The sequence below is a fragment of the Balaenoptera physalus genome (assembly GCF_965194825.1).
Source record: "Balaenoptera physalus genome assembly, chromosome: 20".
Lineage (NCBI taxonomy): Eukaryota > Metazoa > Chordata > Mammalia > Artiodactyla > Balaenopteridae > Balaenoptera > Balaenoptera physalus.
Window position 1 is genome coordinate 50528965 of NC_138901.1, and position 18066 is coordinate 50547030.

At 54.1% G+C, this 18066-nt stretch overlaps 1 protein-coding gene across 3 annotated transcripts in view; it reads left to right on the forward strand.

Moving 5' to 3' along the window:
* Window positions 1–18066, forward strand: part of ABR (ABR activator of RhoGEF and GTPase) — a 178573-nt gene that overhangs the window by 112412 nt on the left and 48095 nt on the right. For all 3 annotated transcript variants that reach the window (XM_082443417.1, XM_082443418.1, XM_082443419.1), the window contains 6 exons: window positions 1162–1347; window positions 6510–6617; window positions 9450–9510; window positions 14282–14334; window positions 14918–15058; window positions 16715–16836. In XM_082443417.1, the coding sequence (XP_082299543.1) occupies window positions 1162–1347; window positions 6510–6617; window positions 9450–9510; window positions 14282–14334; window positions 14918–15058; window positions 16715–16836 (671 nt within the window). The remainder of the gene's footprint in view (window positions 1–1161; window positions 1348–6509; window positions 6618–9449; window positions 9511–14281; window positions 14335–14917; window positions 15059–16714; window positions 16837–18066) is intronic.

Sequence of the window (18066 nt, forward strand, 5' to 3'; positions counted from 1 at the left end):
ATGTCTGACTTAGGCTTCTCTCTCTCAAGTAAACGTACCCCTCCCCCCCACCTCCCCACCCCCGTGCCTTCTCTATGGGGCAGGTTCCCAGACCCTCTCCCCTGAAGGGCCTTTGGTGTGCAGTCTGGGCATCTTTGGGGGCTTTAGGGCTGAAGGAAGGTCAACCATGGAGGAGCTCTTTATCCTTCAGTATCATTTATTGTTTGTTTCAATGATGAATTTTAATAGCTTTTTTTCCTGATTATAAAATTAATATTTACTCACTGGAGGTGATTTAGAAAATACAGAAATCACACTGAAGAAAATGTATCCAAGCCTCATTTCCCCTTAATGTTGGGCTTTAAGGTGATGACTTCAGCTCCCAGCAAGTGTTGGGGATGGTCCTGAGCTTCTGTCTGTCACCTCACCCTCTCCACCAGCAGGCCTTGGAGCATCTTGGTGTAGGCAAGCAGAGATGACAGATAGGGCTATTGCATGTCATCTTGCATGTCAACCTCGGCATTGAGAAAGAGTCTGAGGCTACGACAGGGCTCAGTGAGAAAGATCATTGTGATTGCTTAGCAATGTCTGCCATGGGCACAGGAGGTAGCACGGTGGCATGCATGCCACCTGCTCACTCTCTCTATACTAAGTGATGGGAACTTAAGATATCAGTGCAGCTGAGATTGGCTTGGGTCCCTTAGAAACTCTATTCCCCAAGTCCTAGAATCACGTTCTGTTTCTTGGAAGGAAATAGCTAAGGGGTTGAGTTCCCAGTCAACCCTCCTTTCCACTGAAGCATGACAAGGGAGTTTATGACTCAGAGCATGAGGCCATTGTGGAAGAAAGCTATGGACCCTGTTAAACCATCAAGCAAACCCAGTACAGGCTGAGAACCAGAAGTCCCTCAGGGGACACGGGGTGGGAGAAATGTGTGCTGGCACCACCCGTAGGACCTGGCGGGACTGCTGGACCAGGCTCCCTCTTCTTACAGTAATGGGGGGCTTGTTGGGGCCTGTGACAGCAGCTGCTCCATTCAAACCACGCTTCAGGTGCCCTGGCCTCAGTGGCCTTATCTGGGCAGAACTCAAGCAGCAGGAGGGCCTAATCTGGGCCCTGGGCCTGCTGACCCTCCGGTTTATTTGCCTCTCACCTCTGCTCTTTCTTCCTCCTCTCTCCCAGCCCATGAAACCCCTGAAGGCCACTGCCACCACCTCCCAGCCCGTGCTCACCATCCAACAGATCGAGACCATCTTCTACAAGATCCAGGACATTTACGAGATCCACAAGGAGTTCTATGACAACCTCTGCCCCAAGGTGCAGCAGTGGGACAGCCAGGTCACCATGGGCCACCTCTTCCAGAAGCTGGTGAGTCTCCCGTTGATGGAGGGCCCTTACCCGGGGCCTCAGTGGAGTTGCCGGTGTTGAGAGAGGACTGGTCAGCCCCAGACCTCCTGGCCTCCTTGAAGGCCTGGGTCATTTCTGAGTCCTGGAGGAAAGCCTGGGCTTCTGCCTTATGGGGAACCTGGGCCTGGTGCCCCGACTCCCGACCTCCCCCAGTGAAGCCCTAGACTGCTTCTAGGGCTGCCAGAGACAGGCCATGTGCGTGGGTGCCCTTGGCAGGGCACTGTTTCTCTCACCCGGGGGCTCCAGGGCTGGACCGAAGGCTCCCCTGCTGGGCTGCAGGACCCTGTACCTCAGCCGGCAGAGGGGCAAGTGCCAGGTGGACGGGCAGGGACTGCTCACCTGAGACGTCAGACGCTCGCCTCACTTCCGTGCTGCCTCTGAAGTGAAGAGTCGCGTGGGAGACCATGTCAGCTAACGATCCTCCCCTGAGGACCCTGGAGCAGAAAGCACTAAGAGCCCAGCCCACCCGCATGGCAGGGCAGGGAGAAGGAGAGAGGAGGTGGAAGTAGCGTGCGGCCTTGGTCGGGAACGACTCGCAGAGACACCCTCTCCTCCAGCGCAGTGTCCGTCTCTGGCCGTGTCCCCTGAGGACCCCCAGGCAGACCCACAGGGCCCCACTCGGCTCTCCGCCACGTAACTTCTGCCAGCCCAGCAGGCAGGGTGGAGCTCAGGAGTCTGTGGCCCTGTCCTCTGGGTATGAGTGCTGGGGGGGGGCAGGGAGCAGTGCTTCTCCTTTTCCTCCCCTGCAGTGGTGGGACCTGTTGAATGGACAGGGCTCTGCTCTTCTTACATGGAGAGGACTCTTGCTTGGATGCCCCTAGGCCACAAGCTCAGCATGCTCAAAACTGAACTCACTGGCTCTGAAGTTCTCTGCTCTTTTCCCTGCCTCTGTCTCAGTGGGTGCGGCCATGTCCCAACCCCCGTCCATCCATGACTCCCGGGGGCTCATCCTTGGCACCTCCCCTCCCCCACCCCCTTCCACCTCCCTGCATCCCAGGGAGTCCACTTCTTTAAAGCTCACAGCCACCTGCTTCTCTCCAGCCCTCTGGCGCCCTCACCTGGACCACTGCTGTGGCCTCATGCGTGGCTTCTGCCCCAGACCTGCCTCCCAGGCAGCCTCTGGCCTCTACCTAAAAGCAGGAGAGCGTTTTCGAAACTCCTGACAGGACCTCACGTCCCCCCTGCTCAGGGATTTGGATAAAGGCCAGGCTCCGAGGAGTGGCTTATGAGACCCTCTGCTGCTGGCCTCAGGCCACCCCTGGCCTCTGGCTGCTGCCGCCCCACCCTCTGCGCCCCCGACGCTGAACCTTCTGGTCTCAGTTCACACTGCAAGCACGCTTGACCTCTCTGTACTTGCGCTCTAGCCTGAAATGTCCTTCTCTGTCTTGTCTGGCGTCTCTGGTCAGTTTCTAATTTAGAAATGACCTCCGTGGAGAAGCCTTCCACAGCCTCTCAAATGCAGCCCCCTCCGTGAACACTAAACTGCCTGACTCCCCAGAACCATAAGCTCCAGGAGGACAGACTGTATTTTCTTCATTTTGGACCCCCAGAACCAGCCCAGTGGTCAATACGTGAATGAATGAGTGAGTGAGTGAATGAGTGCACCGTGTCCTTGACCCCTGGGACCAGGGAGCAGTTGGAAAGGCATTGAGGAGACATCACAGGACCTGAGGTCTGTGTCCTGAGGGACAGCAGTGTTACAGAGATGAGCACAGCTTCTAGAGCCAGGTCGCAGCTGGGTTTGAATCCGGGTTCTGCCACAGGTTAAGCTTGTGACGCTGGGCAACTTACCCAACTTCTCCTGACTCAGCTTCCTCATCTGTGAAAACGAGGATAATAATAGTATTTACTTTATTAGATTGTTGTGAGGACTGAGTGAGTTAATACCTGAAAAGTTCTTGGAACAGGACTTGGAAAATAGTAAATTAGTAAATACTCAGTAGTTAGCCATTATCATGACTGTCATTACTATTATTACTGCTATTATTATTATCGTTAGGAAGAAGCACCCCTGAAAGGCATTGTTGCCAGGGAGCTCCACACTTCTGGGTCTGGCAGCCCCAGCGTGCTGGCCCCGGTTCAGGGAGGCTGAACACACAGCCATCACTGCCCGCCTGGTCCAGGAGCCTGAGCTGATTGACTTGGTGGGCAGCCTCTCCTCAGCCCTCAGGAGGGCAGAAGAGAGCAAACCCCGGGGCGGGGTACGGGGGATGCGGGGGGTGGGGGGGCGGGTAGGAGTGAGTAGCCTGGAGCATAGTGGAAAGGTTGTCCCAGTTTATCTTTGTCACTTGGACCCTGCTGTCACCAGGCTTCCCCATTCTGGTCTGAGCTTCACTGGCCTGGCCATGAATTTGCTACCCCCCTCTTCCCTCCCCCTGCATCATGAACTGATGTCTGAAGCCCCTGGGGCTACAGGCTTGGGAGGAGGCCGGGCAGGCCAGGCATCTGGAGACAGTTTATTTTCAGCTGGTCTCCGGGTATTTGATTATCCATTACTGAGAGAAGGGAATTAGCATCTCTGTTATTTGTTTTATGGGATCACCCCAGTGCCAAGCTGCTGTTTCCAAGCAACCTCCACTTCCCAGTTAATGGCCCTGGCAGGCCAGGCCTTGGACCCTGCAGACTAGCGTGCTCCATGGAGATGGCAGTGCCTGGGATGGCCGGTGACCCCCGCACACGGACCTTCTGCCCAGGTGGCTCCTGCTTCTGGCTCACCTCCGGCTACTCCCTTCTGTAGTGGGATAGGAGGGTAGCGTTCCACCCTGAGCACCCAGCCTTTATCCTTCTGTGGGAAGGGGGACAAGGAATGTGCATACTTAGAAGAATAGCAATGATACTTTGGTTTAGGAAGTGACTGCCTAGCACGTCCCCTGTAGCTCGGGACACCAGTGGGCCAGGACTCCCTCTGGAAGAGGAAATGAACTCCATCCCTTCCCACCCCTCCCCATCTGGGATTTTCCTTTCTGAAAAGTCTGGCCCATCTGGGGCTGAGACCTGCAGGGCTCTGGCCCTGGCTTCTTCACAAGCATCCCAGTTCTCACTTTCCCCTCTGGCTTTCCTGCGCCCCACCTGCCAGCTTCCTCGAGTTCTGTCTCTGCCCTGGGTGGCTCCAGATCCCCCACCGACCTCTTTGGATCCTTGAGGAACACAGGGATTCTGCAGAAAGCAGAGTCGATCCGGGGCAGGGCTCAGGGGCAGCCCACTTCCCCCCTCGTACCTTGGTAGGTAGAAGCCTTGCAGCAGCTGAACGTCCTTGCTACTTCATTGAAAAAAATTTTAACCAGAAAATCTAGAGAATAATGTAGCAAACAATGGTGCAGTCACCTCCCAGAATTAACAGATGTTAAGCTCTGAAGATATATGGAAAGACTTTTCAATCAAGAAAATAAAGCATTACAGATGAGGATGAAGTCTCTCTCTCTCTCCCTTTCCTCTTGCCCTTCCTCTCAACCTAGAAGCAGCTACTGGCATGAATTTGGTATGTAGCCTTCTAGGCTGCAGTTCGTGTTTTTGCTACGCATATATATCTTTTTATGGCATTGCACGTACTTTTAAAGTGTATATAAGTGTGTCTATATGTATCATGTATTTTGCAATTCAATCAGCATTCATTTTGAAACTAGTCAGTGTTGCTACACAAAGATCTAGTTCATCCATTTTAACTGCACTGTGTGTATGGGTTCCTCTATTTGTGAGCATTTGTTTCCAGTCTTTTCACAAAAGAAAGAGTGAGGCGGGTAAATACCCTTGTTCACATTTTCTTGTGCACACACATACGCAAGTTTCTCTAGAGCAGTGCTTTCCAGTAGAAATATAGTGCGAGCCACGTATATAACTTAAATTTTTCTAGTAGTCACATTGAGTAAAAATAAACAGGTAAAATTAATGTTAAGAATATATTTTATTTAGCCCAGTAGAGTCAAAATATTATCATTTCAACATGTAATCAAGATTAAGAAATTAATGAGATAATTTACATTCTCTTTCTCATACTAAGCCTTTGAAACCCAGTGTGTATTTTACACTCAGCACGTCAGTTTGGACTAGTCACATTTTAGACGCTCAATATCCATGTGTAGCAAGTGGCTCCCATACGGGACAGCATAGCCCTGGGGTCTGTTTGTAGAAGAGGATTTGCTAAGTAGTAGGCTAAGCTGTGCATATTTTCAACTTTGTTAGTTATTGACAAATTACTCTCCAAATAATTATGCTAATTTACACCCCGGCAAGCAGTCTGTAAAAGTTCCTATTTTCCTACATTCTTTCCAACCCTTAATATCATTAGACTTTTCAATTTTGACCAGGTTGATGGGTATGAAGTAGTGTCTCATTGTGGTTTAATTAGAATTTCCACCCTTTGTTCTGGTAAGAGGAAATGTACATGCAGAGCACAGAGAAGGCTTTATTACATAAGTATTTGTGGAATTGAATTAACGAGCCTTGGTTTCCCCTTTTGCAGAAAGGGCTGATGGCATCTGTTCTGCCTCCCCAAGGAGGCGACGAGGCTCTGTGTGGTCCGCAGCTGTGGAAAGCTTTGTGTTAGGTTCAAAGTGACATGCAAATGTGTAGAGAGGAAGGACTTCTGGCTCCTTGAAGGCTGAGGAGGTGGGGAAAGGGACCTCAAGGGAGGCTGAGGGAAGTGGGGACTGCGCCTTTAAATGCAGTTCCCCACACTGAGCATGGGGAGTGGGGCACTGAGCAGGCCACACGTGCCCACCCCTCTCCCTGTCTCCCCCTGCTTCAGCTAATTCCAGGATGTGAAAGACTCGTGAGGCATTAAGGGGCTTCAAACCGTGCGAGACTTTGATGATGCTAAATAAAGCCAAATGCTGCAATGAACTGAATTTTAGCATGCCAACAAAGGCCGTGCCCTGCTCCCCCCAACCCCCAATACCCCCTTGTTAACCTTATTGGCTGAGCCAGTTTCCATGGAAACTACCAAGTTCAGAGGGATACTGTAGTATGTTCATCCTGCCTTTTCCTTCTGCTCCCAGCTAGCCATTTGGACTGAGTTAGAGGTTCTGAGTGCTAAGGGAGCTCCAGGTGCTTTGATTATGCTTTCATCCATTCATTAATCCTCTCTCCCCGTCCCTCTCCTGCCCTTCTCTCTCTTCTCCCTGCAGGCCAGCCAGCTTGGCGTGTACAAAGCATTTGTGGATAACTATAAAGTCGCTCTGGAGACAGCTGAGAAGTGCAGCCAGTCCAACAACCAATTCCAGAAGATCTCTGAGGTGGGCAGCTCCCTGCACAGCCACCCCTACGACTCGGGGTTTGGGGGGCTGCTCAGAGCCTTCTAGCCTTAGGGCCTCTCCTCCCCTGATTGCCAGTGAGGAAAATGGTTCCCCTGATGAGTAACACTTAGCCTGATTTGCTTTCTTGCACTTGACATTTTCCCTCTTAACATAAGAATATCGCTTTATGTATGATTTTGTTATTCTGTTTTAGGTTATTCTGTATTAGAACAGGGGAAGCAAAGAAGAAAATTAAAAAGGCAGCATTCTCCCACACTGTGGTGACCTTAAGCAAGTCACTTCCCTTCTCTTGGGCTTATTTCCTCTGCTGTAGAATGAGGTGTCTGGATTGATCCAGCTCATCCCAAACTTGCTTGACAACAAGAACCACCAGGGTCACTGTTTAAAAATGCAGATCTTCAGGCACCTTCCCTGGAGCTTCAATCCAGAAGGTTTGGGGTGGAGCCCAGGAGTCTGTATTTTTAACAAACTTCCCCAGGTGATTTTTATAATCAGGAAGATTTGAGGGAGTCTGGACTAGGTGATCTTTTAAGATCCTTGCAGTCCCATAGAGAGCAGACAAAGGCTACGTGGAGAAGAAGCCCTAGATCTTCTGGCTGGGAATATGCCTGTCCCTGCGGCTGCAGCCCAGCCTTCCCACCACCCTCCTCCGCAGGGCAAAGATGTGGCATTGTCTGCCGCCGACACTTCTATCCAGGAAGTGGCAGGGAAGGGCTCTAGGATTCCTCAGGAGCACAGCCCAGCTCACCCCTTGAGCCAAAAAGATCTCAGGGATACCCCCCCACCCCCCACCCCCACCAGGCCACTGGCTTTACAATCACAACACCCAGCTCCAAGCTTGGGGAAGGAGAACCTCTGGTTCCAAGGAAAGGGAGCTCCTTCTGCAGTTTTGGAAGTCCTGCCTTATAGGCCCCCCTGAATCCTTTGCTTTCTCTCTCAGCTCTGATGCTGGAAAAGTTGGTGAGGTGCAGGATAGTTTTCGAGAAACTACTGGGGTTATAAGGGTCATACCCAAGTTTGGAATCAGCCGGGAGGCAGTGCGAGAGTGGGGCAGATGGAGATGAAAATGCCAGCTTGATTACTAGTCAAAGACGGATTGGAAAAACGTGGACATGTGTCTGTAGCCGCACTGGATTTGCTAACACTTCCCCTCCATGTTCAAACACATCTATTGGGGGCAGAGAGAGGAGGGCTGAGCTCTGTTTCTTCTCCCAAACCTAGGGGTCAGGTGAGTCACCCTCTGCCTGGGAGGACGGAGTGGAGTGAGGGCTGGGAAGGTCCCTCTAAGTGGAGCAATGAGGCTGGAGAAAGGGTTTTCCTCTCACGGCTCCCCGCCCTCCCTGGGAACAAACTGGGTTTCCCATCTGTGTTCAGAGTGACCCTGCCAAGGCTGCCCGGGTGCCCGGGTCATGTGTGGTCCAGAGAGTGGTTGGGGGCGGTCTCCTCTTAGCCTGGGCTGACTGCCTGTTCCCTATGGTGGGCAGAAACCCCTGCGCTCTTCCCCAAGCCCCTCTTATAGCCAGCTGGCCCCAAGGGCAGAGCGAGGCCTGTGGCCTGCTGCCAGTGGCTTCTCACCCTGACTCATGCGCAGACGCCATCACTTCCCACTGGTGCTGCCACTTAATTACTGCAATTAGGCCCTCCTCCTCTGCAGCAGAGCGATTTCATACCTCTAGGCTGCACTGGAAGGGGACATGGAGAAAAATTCCCTAAATCTGGGAATCCAGACACAGCCTTGAGAAGCTGAGCAACCTCCCTTTTCCCCAGACCCACACCCCAGGCTCAGTCCCTGGGGGTTTTCTCTATCTAGAAAACAGCTTGAAGCAGGAGTAGGAAGTGTGGAGCTCCCCACTGCCTGGGCATTTCCCCCCAGGCAGAGCAGGCAACATCACCTGGTACCTGTCCTTGGCCTCACCTCGTCCCCGCCTTCCTGCTGACATGTCCCCTGGGAACCCCCCCACCCCCCCCCCCCCATCAACCATGCACTCAGTCTTCCAAGTGGGGATTGCATTACAGCTCCAATTACAGGCCACACTGGTCCAGTGGCAAGGGCTGGAGCTGGAACCTCTGACTCTAAAGGCAGATGAAAGAGGTTAGGATCAGATAAGCCACCCCTGGGGTCTGTTTCCGTCACTCACTCCCTGTCACTTTGCATGGGATCCAGGAGGGATGTTGCCTCTTCCTTCCTTGAGTTTCCTCTCTGACGCCCAGCCCAGGCACGGTGGGTGGGGAGTGCGGGTGGGGCCGTTGGCTGGGTGAGTCCCCTTCAATATGGGTAAGATACAGCTCGGACTGCCCTGCACCTCCCTGCTTCCCCCTGTGCAGGTGTGTGGGACCCTTCGCTCCTTATCTCAAGGGCTGCTCATGCCCAAGGACTAGCTGGTGCGCTGGTGCTTGTGCACTAAAACCCTGTTGGCCCTGGGCTGATGTGTACAGACCTCTGAGTAGTGGCCGCTGCTGCGGGGTGGAGGAGGGGGTGGTCCTCCTCCGGAAGGCCCTCTGAGCTGCTGGGGAGGGGCTTCAGGGCACCAGTCTGAGGAGCACCAGGATCGCAGTCCTCTCCAGTCCCTGGAAGCCCTCCTCCTTGCCTGTATCAGCCGCTGGACCCCCGAGGCTCCAGGAGGTGATGGGTGTGGCCCAGGGGCTCAGTAAGCAGAGAGGCAGAGGGAGGCCTGCACCTGTTAGTCTTTGTCTCTCTTCTCCTATTTGCACCCCTGGGTTTCAGAGCCCTGCTTCCTGCCATGCTCACGATGGGGGATGGGGAGGCTCGGGGGACAGGCCAGGTGGTGATTCCTCTCCTCTGTTTGGCAGGAACTGAAAGTGAAAGGTCCCAAGGACTCCAAGGACAGCCACACGTCAGTCACTATGGAAGGTACTTTGGGGAATGGCTTGGATAACAGTCACCTTCCTTTGTCTGGCTTTGTGGACTACGGTGCCCTGCTTGTGTGTGTGCGTGCGCGTGCGTGCGTGTGTGTGTGTGTGTGAGTGTGTGCATGCGAGGAATCCAGCCTCTGTCCCCAGGCAGCTGGCCAGCTACAAACGTGCTCCTCCCTAGGATGCCAGCAGGCGGCTCACTCCCCTCCTCCTCCTCCCCCCTCCACGCACGCAGCCCTCCGCTCCCCTCCCCCTTGCTAGAGGAGCACTCAGAAGCGGCTGCTTGATTCTCGAGGCTGTGCAGCAGCAGCCGGGAAGGTGGCTGAGTGGCCGGGCGGCTGATGGGAGCTGGGGAGCCGGGAGCGATGGCCGCAAGCTCCTGCCGTGGGGACGGAGGCTGCCATGGAAATTCTCCTCATCATTCGCTTCTGCTGTAACTGCACCTATGGTAACCCAGGCCCCCTCTCCCGAGAGGTGGTGTGTCTTCCCACCTCTGGGGGCTGGCTGGAGTGGGCTGAAATGTGGCCATCAAGGTTTGGGGGGCAGCAGGGCAGGGAGGGGGGGACAAGTGGCTGGACCTATGTTAACCCCGTGCCGGCCAGCTTCCAGCCTGGAGTTGAAGTCTGGGGGCCACTCGGGGCAGGGTGGCTTGGAGATGGGAGGACCAGGCTAGAAGGGTCCAGGTACCCCCGAGGATCTGTGGGGAGTTAGTGGCTCAGCTTGAGAGGCTGGGGGCAACTTCCTGGAGAGGCTGTTAAGGAGAGAAAGTGACAAGGCTGGGCCTGCAGGGCTGGCCACCCTGGGGCTGGAGAGGGGTCAGCAGGGGCCAATCGGAGAGTGACAGATGGTCTGGATGGCAGTGCCTTGGAGCGGGAGGGCACCAGCCCCGGCTGGAGGGAGAAGTTGGGAGTCTCTTTGTTTCGTGAGAGGCCAGGGTATTGTGTGCTTGGAGTGCCTTCGCTCTCTCCTCTCTGAATGGCAGGGGAGAACGTGGATGTGGTTGGGAGCAGGAAGGAATTGGGTTGCTCCCAGGGGGTTTGTTTCTAGCCACTGGAGACCCTTGAGCTGAGGTCTTGGCCGTGAATGCTGGTGGGAGAGGGGGGCGTGGCCGGCTGCTGGTTCATGAAGGTCACACACCCCCCATACAATAGGGGGGACGGACGGAGCAGCATCTTTGCAGCTCCCTCAGGGAGGGGGTCCTGGGACAGGTGTGTGCAGTCAGCCAGGCTCTTGCTCAGAGGAGGCTGGCACAGATCTAGGCAAGGAAGTGTCCAGAAGCTAGTGGGCCCCGCCTTCCGAGGCCAGAGGTACCTGAGGGATGAGCCAGGCTGCCTTTGGCAGGGGCATAAGGGTCAAATGTTGCCCCAGGCCAGCTGCTCTGGGCTCCTGTGGCAGGCAGCTGGTTTCAGGACCTTCTCTCCCACCAGGCGTTTTGTCTCTGCACCCCTCTCAGCCACTTTGCTCTCATATCTCCGTGGTAACCCGGAGCTCCTTGTCGAAGGCTGAACACAGGGGGGTGGCAGCATGCTGGAGGAGCGATGCTGAGGTTTCTCGGGCTCTTCCCGGAGGCCGCTGTGCGCGATCAGCTGTCCCCTCACCTTCTCGGGCTGTCCTGCATTGAAGACTGCTCGTGATGGAGATAGCCCCTGAGGTCGCCCCCCTCCAGCTGTCCCAGCAGGACAGCTGTAGTCACAGGCAGAAGCTGATCTGGGTCCCCGCCCCTCGGCTCAGATTCTGACAGGCTTGAAACTGGCCTGGTCCTAGATCTGAGGGGAAAATGCCCTTTTTGGTCTGGCCTAGGAGTTGGTCAAGTCTCCAGTCAGTCTCCCTAAAGAGGAAACGGTCAGCCCTTTGCTTCCTCTTTCTTCCCCCTAAAGAAGCTTAGTTTTAGTGAAACAGGCCTGGGACCTGGAGTTCAGGGTTTCTTTAGTCCCTGCAACAAAGTCAGCTTTAAAGTGAGCGGTCAGGAGTGAAGGAGCCCTTGCTGACCACGCTGTTTGAATCTTCTCAGCCCCTCCAAGGGGTGCTGGTCGTGGGGTATCAGGGAGGCTGTGCGACTTGGGGCTCACTCTGCAGTTGTCTGCCTTAGCGGTTGTGTGCCGAGCGTCCAGTCTGCAGGGCTCCAGGCCACACGCAGTGGAGGTGCAAGGAAGGTCACGTGTGACCCAGGCCCCTAAGAAGGGGGCTCACCTTGGCAACAAGAGAGGCCCGCTCATCCACTCCTTCCCGGTGAATCTTTCCCAGAATCCTCCCGAGGGCCACCGAGCTTTTGCAGGTGCTGCCTCCCCTACGGAAGGGGACGTCTCAAAGATAGGAGCACGTGTAGACCATGGGTAGATTCAAAACCCAGCTGTCCCTTACGGCTTTGTGATTGTGAGCAAGTTACATAATTTCTCTGTGCTTTCGAGAAGTTTCTGCATCTGTAAAATGGGGCTAGTGATAATTGCTTCCCTTTTTAATTAAAGGAAATAACGCATGTAAAACAGTGCCATTGGACACAGAGTAAGTACTCAGCAAACTAGAGAGAGGCCAGCTTGCACATGTCATGGTTTGACTTTTAGGCGCTGTGAGTGTTGCTTGTGAAAATCCTGGTTGGGGAAGGCTTTCTGGAGGAGGGGGAGAGACAGGCATTGCAACTTGGTGAATGGTGTCTGTCCCAGAAACAGGAACCCCATGGTGAGGAGGGGCGAGAGTGGGTGAAGCAGAGGCAGGAAGCAGGCCAGCCTGCTGGAGCCGTGGAGCAGGTGAGGGGGGAAAGGTGGGCTCTTCACCCTGCATTCTCAGGGGAAGCAGGTGCACAGGTGCCGTGGAGAACACGAACATCAGGGCTGCGCTGGCTCCTTCCATATCTGACGGTGGCCCCAGGGCCCTCTCGCTGCACTTGCCTCTCCCCACCCTTCCTCCCACCTGGGGCTGATGCATTAGGACTCATTCCATGGCCACAATCAAGTGGACTCTTGAGGTGACTATAGGCATATTAATAACCCGTCTGAAACCCAATCCACCATTTGTGCAGACCTCTGAGCTTAGTCAGAAACCTCTTCCTCCTGGGACCTGACAGAGGGGCAGAGGGAGCTGACACTGTAGTATCAGCTTTCCCTGGGCGGGAGCTCGAGGGCCCACCCTGGCAGGTGTCTGCTGAGCTTGCACTTTCTCTGGGGCTCCGGGGTTCTCAGGGAGTGATTTTTTTTCCCCTTGCAGATGGGCTGAGCCACAGGTGGGTACCCTAGACAGCCTCAGAACTGGCCCCCTCCTGGGCTGGTAACTGGGCTGTACCCTCACTGTCCCGAGATACCCCAAGCCTGGTCCTGTCCATTCTAGCTCCCGTAGCCCATGGGGAGGGGCTTTAGACATTGCTAAATTAAGAAAGGGCTGCAAATAAATCATGGGAGATGTGTTTGCATAAAGCGGTGGTTTTCAACCATTATGACATATCAGAATCAGCACAGGAGATTTTTTAAAATGGTGATGCCTGGGTTCTGCCCATCAGAGCCTGCTGTTTAGTTGATGGGAGAGGGGGAAACAGGCATCTGAATCTTTTAAGAGTTCCCTAGTGATTCTAATGGGCAGCCAGGCAAAGCCAGCAGATGAGGCTCGGGGCACACCACTGAGACTGCATCTTCTCCGTAGCCAGCAGATTATTCCCCAAAGTGTCCATTGAGCAATGCACAGGGTATTTATATCTAGGGCTTTGGGGAACTCTCTGGTTTGGGGGCTGGCTGGGACATGAATGTCAGCTCTGGGACCTGTCACAGCCTGGTCCCATGGGACACCCACTCTAGGGTCCTCCTCCCCAGCCCAGCATCCTGCCTCTTACTGCTCCCACGGCAGGAGGACAAAGGTCATGACCCCATGGACAGAGGTGTCCAGGTGCGGGGCCGGAGCTGAACCACCCAGGCTGGGAGGGGCAGGGCACAGCTGCTTGCAGGAGCTTTGTCTGGAAGTGTCAGTGGGCCAGCTGCCGCCTCCTCCTGTCCCTGCTGAATCCCAGCAATCCTCATTTGGTGTCCTGGTCACCAAGGGGTGTGGCCAGTGGGGGCCCTGGTGAGCTTGCATTTTTCCCAGCCTCTTCAGGGGCTCTCATACTCGAAGCCCCACCTGAATTCCTTTAGGAAATCTTTGCCCCCCAGCTGCCACTAGCTTGAGAGCAGAGCCTTTCTGTGGAGGTTGGGCATGCCTCCTTGGCCCTCAGCCAGGAGGGGGTTGAGGGCATGGAGAGGGGTCTTCCTCATGGAGATGAGGTCAACCGTGTGGGTCAGAATGAAGCATGCTGTTCCCAGCTGGCGGTGCCAGGCCTTGGACCAGAGGGATATGAGAATGATGGGGCACGGGGACACCGCCCTCCCTGGAAAAACAGTGTCTCCTTCCTGCATTCTGGGGTCCCGGGTGTGACCCCCAGAGCCCTGGAGCTCTGGGGGGTAAGGCTGTGTGATTCATCGTGGAGGGTACAGAGGAGTATCTGTGTCTGCTTTGAGCCTGGTCAGGCCAGGACGGGCCTGGGGGACGCACAGCCCTCGAAGAAATCACGTCTGGTGGGAGATGAGATGAGGAGGCAGGTGGGAGGGGGCCTGGGCCACCAGAGCTGTGTGTCCCCCTTTTGGTGTGGTCTGGCCTGCCTGGGGTGAAAATGGAGGTGTGGGTTACCATGGAACCCACTTTGGCCTCCTGTAAGCGGGTGTCCATGCAAGGGAGGGAGGCGGGCCCCCTAAGGTCTCAGGCTGCTCCCTGTGTCTCATCTGCCCTGTCTCCTCTGCCCCTGCCCCCAACAGCTCTGCTCTACAAGCCCATTGACCGAGTGACCAGGAGCACCCTTGTCCTACATGTGAGTGTGTCCCCGCATGGCCTGAGAGCGCTTACGAGTTGGATGGGAGACTGGACTCAGGGTGGGCGGGCACTGGAGTCGCTGAGAACAGCCCATCTGGGGAGCTGGGCAGAGGGTCGCTGGGCCCTGACTGCACCTGCCTGGCCTGTGGTGACCATGCTGATGTGTCCAGGGCCTAAAAATAGCTTGGCTACTAAGCTTGATTTTTGGCCAAATGCTCCCTAGGAGGCAGGCACTTCCTGCCTCCCGATCCCTTGACTGATGGTCTCCAGTGTCCTTGGAGCAGCTGTGGGGTGAGTAGGGGGGTGTCTCTCCCAGCTGCTTGGTGACATGAGACTCCACCTGGCCTGTGCTGCCCCGGGGGAAGAGTAATGGCCGCAGCAGGAATAAAGGGGCACCACTGCCCTCACCCCTGCTGCTCTGACCCTAATTTTTATTTCAGATTTTGCAGGCATGACCAGGTTAGAGTGTGGGTCCCTAGTGTCTCCCTCGGAATTCTTTTAGCGAGGATAGAGTTCTCCCCACTGTCTTCTCACTGAGCCCCAGAACAGCTCCCCGCAACTCACCACCCCATCCTTCCCAGGACCTGCTGAAGCACACACCTGTGGACCACCCAGACTACCCGCTGCTACAGGATGCCCTCCGCATCTCCCAGAATTTCCTGTCCAGCATCAATGAGGACATTGACCCCCGCCGGACTGCAGTCACAACCCCCAAGGGGGAGGTGAGCTCAGGACCCAGCATAGCCTGGCACCCAGATTGCCCGTCCCTGCTCTCCTGCCCGCTCGGGTACCACTGCCCGATGCTCTGTGCCTCTCCAACCCTGATCTCTCATTCCCAGCCAAGGAGAGGCCTTCAGGTCCTGGACTGACAGCTTAAAGTCCAGCGTCTCATTAATCTTCGTAATAGTCCACAGGAGCAGAAGAGGAAACAGGGCCCCGAAGAGTCTCTCCAGGTCTCCTGCATGAGGTCTCTCGGCTAAAAGTGTCGGAACTGGATTCTTTAGCTGGGGTTATCTGTCTGCAAGCCTCATGCGCTGACCCCCAGACCAGGGCTCTGGCTATCTCGTTCTTGAATGCAGACACCCCCCCTCTGGGCAGTATGATGTCCTCAGAGTCTCCTGGAAGATAATGGCTCAGGCTGAGGGAGCTTGTGGAGTCAGGGAGAGATGACTGAGGCTGCCAGGTGGCTGGACTGTCCCAGGTGGGCGCCTAGGTGTGGCTAGCAGCTCCAGTTCCCTGGGGGCCCTTTTTGGTGGAAGGGTGGGGACACCTCAGTGAGGGGAAGCAATGTGAACAATCAAAGGGACAGTTACCTGCATGGGTCAGCAGCCTGGCCCGCATACGGGGTTTCCTGTCCAAGAGAGGTAATTAAGTGGCGTTTAGGAGTGAAGGCTGGCTGGGTTTATGCTCCTTTTGTGACATTTACGAGCCTCCAGTGTCTCCTGGGGAGGGAAGTAATGAGGGACACATTCTGGAGAGTGACTAATAGGGTACAGAGAGCTGTCCCTGGTGCAGCTCCCAGCCCTGGTTTGCAAACCCTGGAATGTCACCAGTTTGTTGGACTCTGCGGATGTCTGAAAGAGCTCCAGAGGCCCTAGAACATGACCAGTTTCAGATCATTTGAATTGTATACTTTCTACGTGCTCACCTACATATTGCAACGTATATAGGTCACACGGCACACAATACGGGGAAGGCTGGGACAGATAGTGACAGCCCCACAGCAGCCTGCTGGCTCTGAGGGTGGCAGGGAGGAGGCTCTGGAAGTTATGCGTGGAGCAAAATGCTCTGGACCAGCCAGAGCCCAGGTTAGAGATGGCTGCAGGTTCCCCAGGACACTGTGATGGCCCCACAGAGGGAAGTCCAGGGTCAGAGACCGTATAAACGGGCCTGAGTGGTTCTGCAGGTCGAGGTTTAGCTGAAACTAGATCAACATCTTAGGCAGGGTTAGGGGGGTTTTATGGTGGGGGTGGGAGGGAGTGTTCATGACCCAGGGTGGGTCCATCCAGGTGTGAGCTGTTGAGAGCTGCAGGGAAGTGGAAAGCTACCACTTGTTGATCACATCTTACATGCCAGGCACTGTGCTAACTGTTCTACATACACCATGACTCCTACCTTGTGGGGCAAATATCATTGTCCCCATTTACAGTTGCTAAGACTGAGGCTTAGAGAAATCAGGGAAATTGCCCTCAAGATCACAGCCAGGAAGTGGCAGAGTCTGGATTTAAGCCCACGTCCCTGACCCCAAAGCCAGTGCTCTTAACCACCAGACACTACGGTCCCTCCCTGGAGCCCCACCCTCACCCCCACAGCTGGATGGGTGCAGGCTGGGCCCTGGGCTGACTCCCAGGCGGGGGTGGGTGTACCATCTCCCTCAGACGCGGCAGCTGGTGAAGGACGGCTTCCTGGTGGAAGTGTCGGAGGGCTCCCGGAAGCTGCGGCATGTCTTCCTCTTCACAGACGTCCTACTGTGCGCCAAGCTAAAGAAGACATCGGCGGGGTGAGTGTGCAGATGGGGGGCGGGAGAGCGACTAGACTCTGCCCACTGTGGAGCCCCTCAGCAACCTGGGGCAGTCTGCATTTTTTCCCCTTTTTAAAAACATATTAATTAATTTTATTTTACTTCATAGCCTTTTTCTAAAAATAAATCATGGTTTTACTTGTAAAGATAATGCAACCAGATTACAGAAAAAAAAAAAAAAACCCATCACCCACCTGAACATAAGCATCAGTCTCCTGCTGCTGTATTTCCTTCCAGTTTTTTAAAATGTTCTTATGTTTTTTCGTATACTTGTAATCAGAGTGAATACCCAATTTGGGGCTCTGCTTTTTCCATTTCACGTCATAAGCATTTTCCCTGTTGCTGCCTAATCTTCATAATCATCATTTTACTTTCCTGCGTGATGTTACAAGTAGATATGCCATAATTTACTTAAGCATTCTCCTTTTATTAGACATCTCTAAATTTTTGCTAACTGCAATTCAGTGAATATTCATTAAATCTGCTGCTATCATTTATTGAGTGGTTATGCCATGCCAGGTGCCACGACAAATGCTTTGAATATATTATTTCTAATCTGCCCAGTGACTCCACAAAGTAGGTATTATTATCCCCATCTCACAGATGAGAGAAAAGTCTTAGAATAAAGTTAAATAAGTTGCCCAAGGTCACACAACTGAAGTGGAGGAGATGGGATCTGAACCTTAATCTGACTTGAAAGCTTCTTTCCAGCTCCATCACTATACCCAGTGATATGGGTGTCTCTGTGTCATGAGCAGACAAGCTTATTCAGTATTCACTCCCACATTCTTCCACGTGTATTTCCTTATCATCTACGGTATGCCAGGGGAGACAAGCCATACGCTCAGTGTTGCAGGGAGGTGCAAACCAAAGTCCTGGGCGAAGTGAGAGAAGGAGAGGTTATTATGAGTTTCAATAGAGGGGATGACTCCCTGGAACTAGATGACATTTGAGATGATTCTAAAGCGGAGGTGACAGTCATAAGTATACGTACCTCTGCCTTAAGTTCTTTGCCCAAGGCAGACATAACTAGTGGACCATGGCACCATTTCTCATTAGACTTGGATGTGGCTTCTTTTTTATTTTTTTTTTAAGGTACATTCTCAGAGATTACTTCTCTTTTACTACTTTTTTTAAAAAATAAATTTATTTATTTTTGGCTGCGTTGGGTCTTCATTGCTGTGTGCGGGCTTTCTCTAGTTGCGGCGA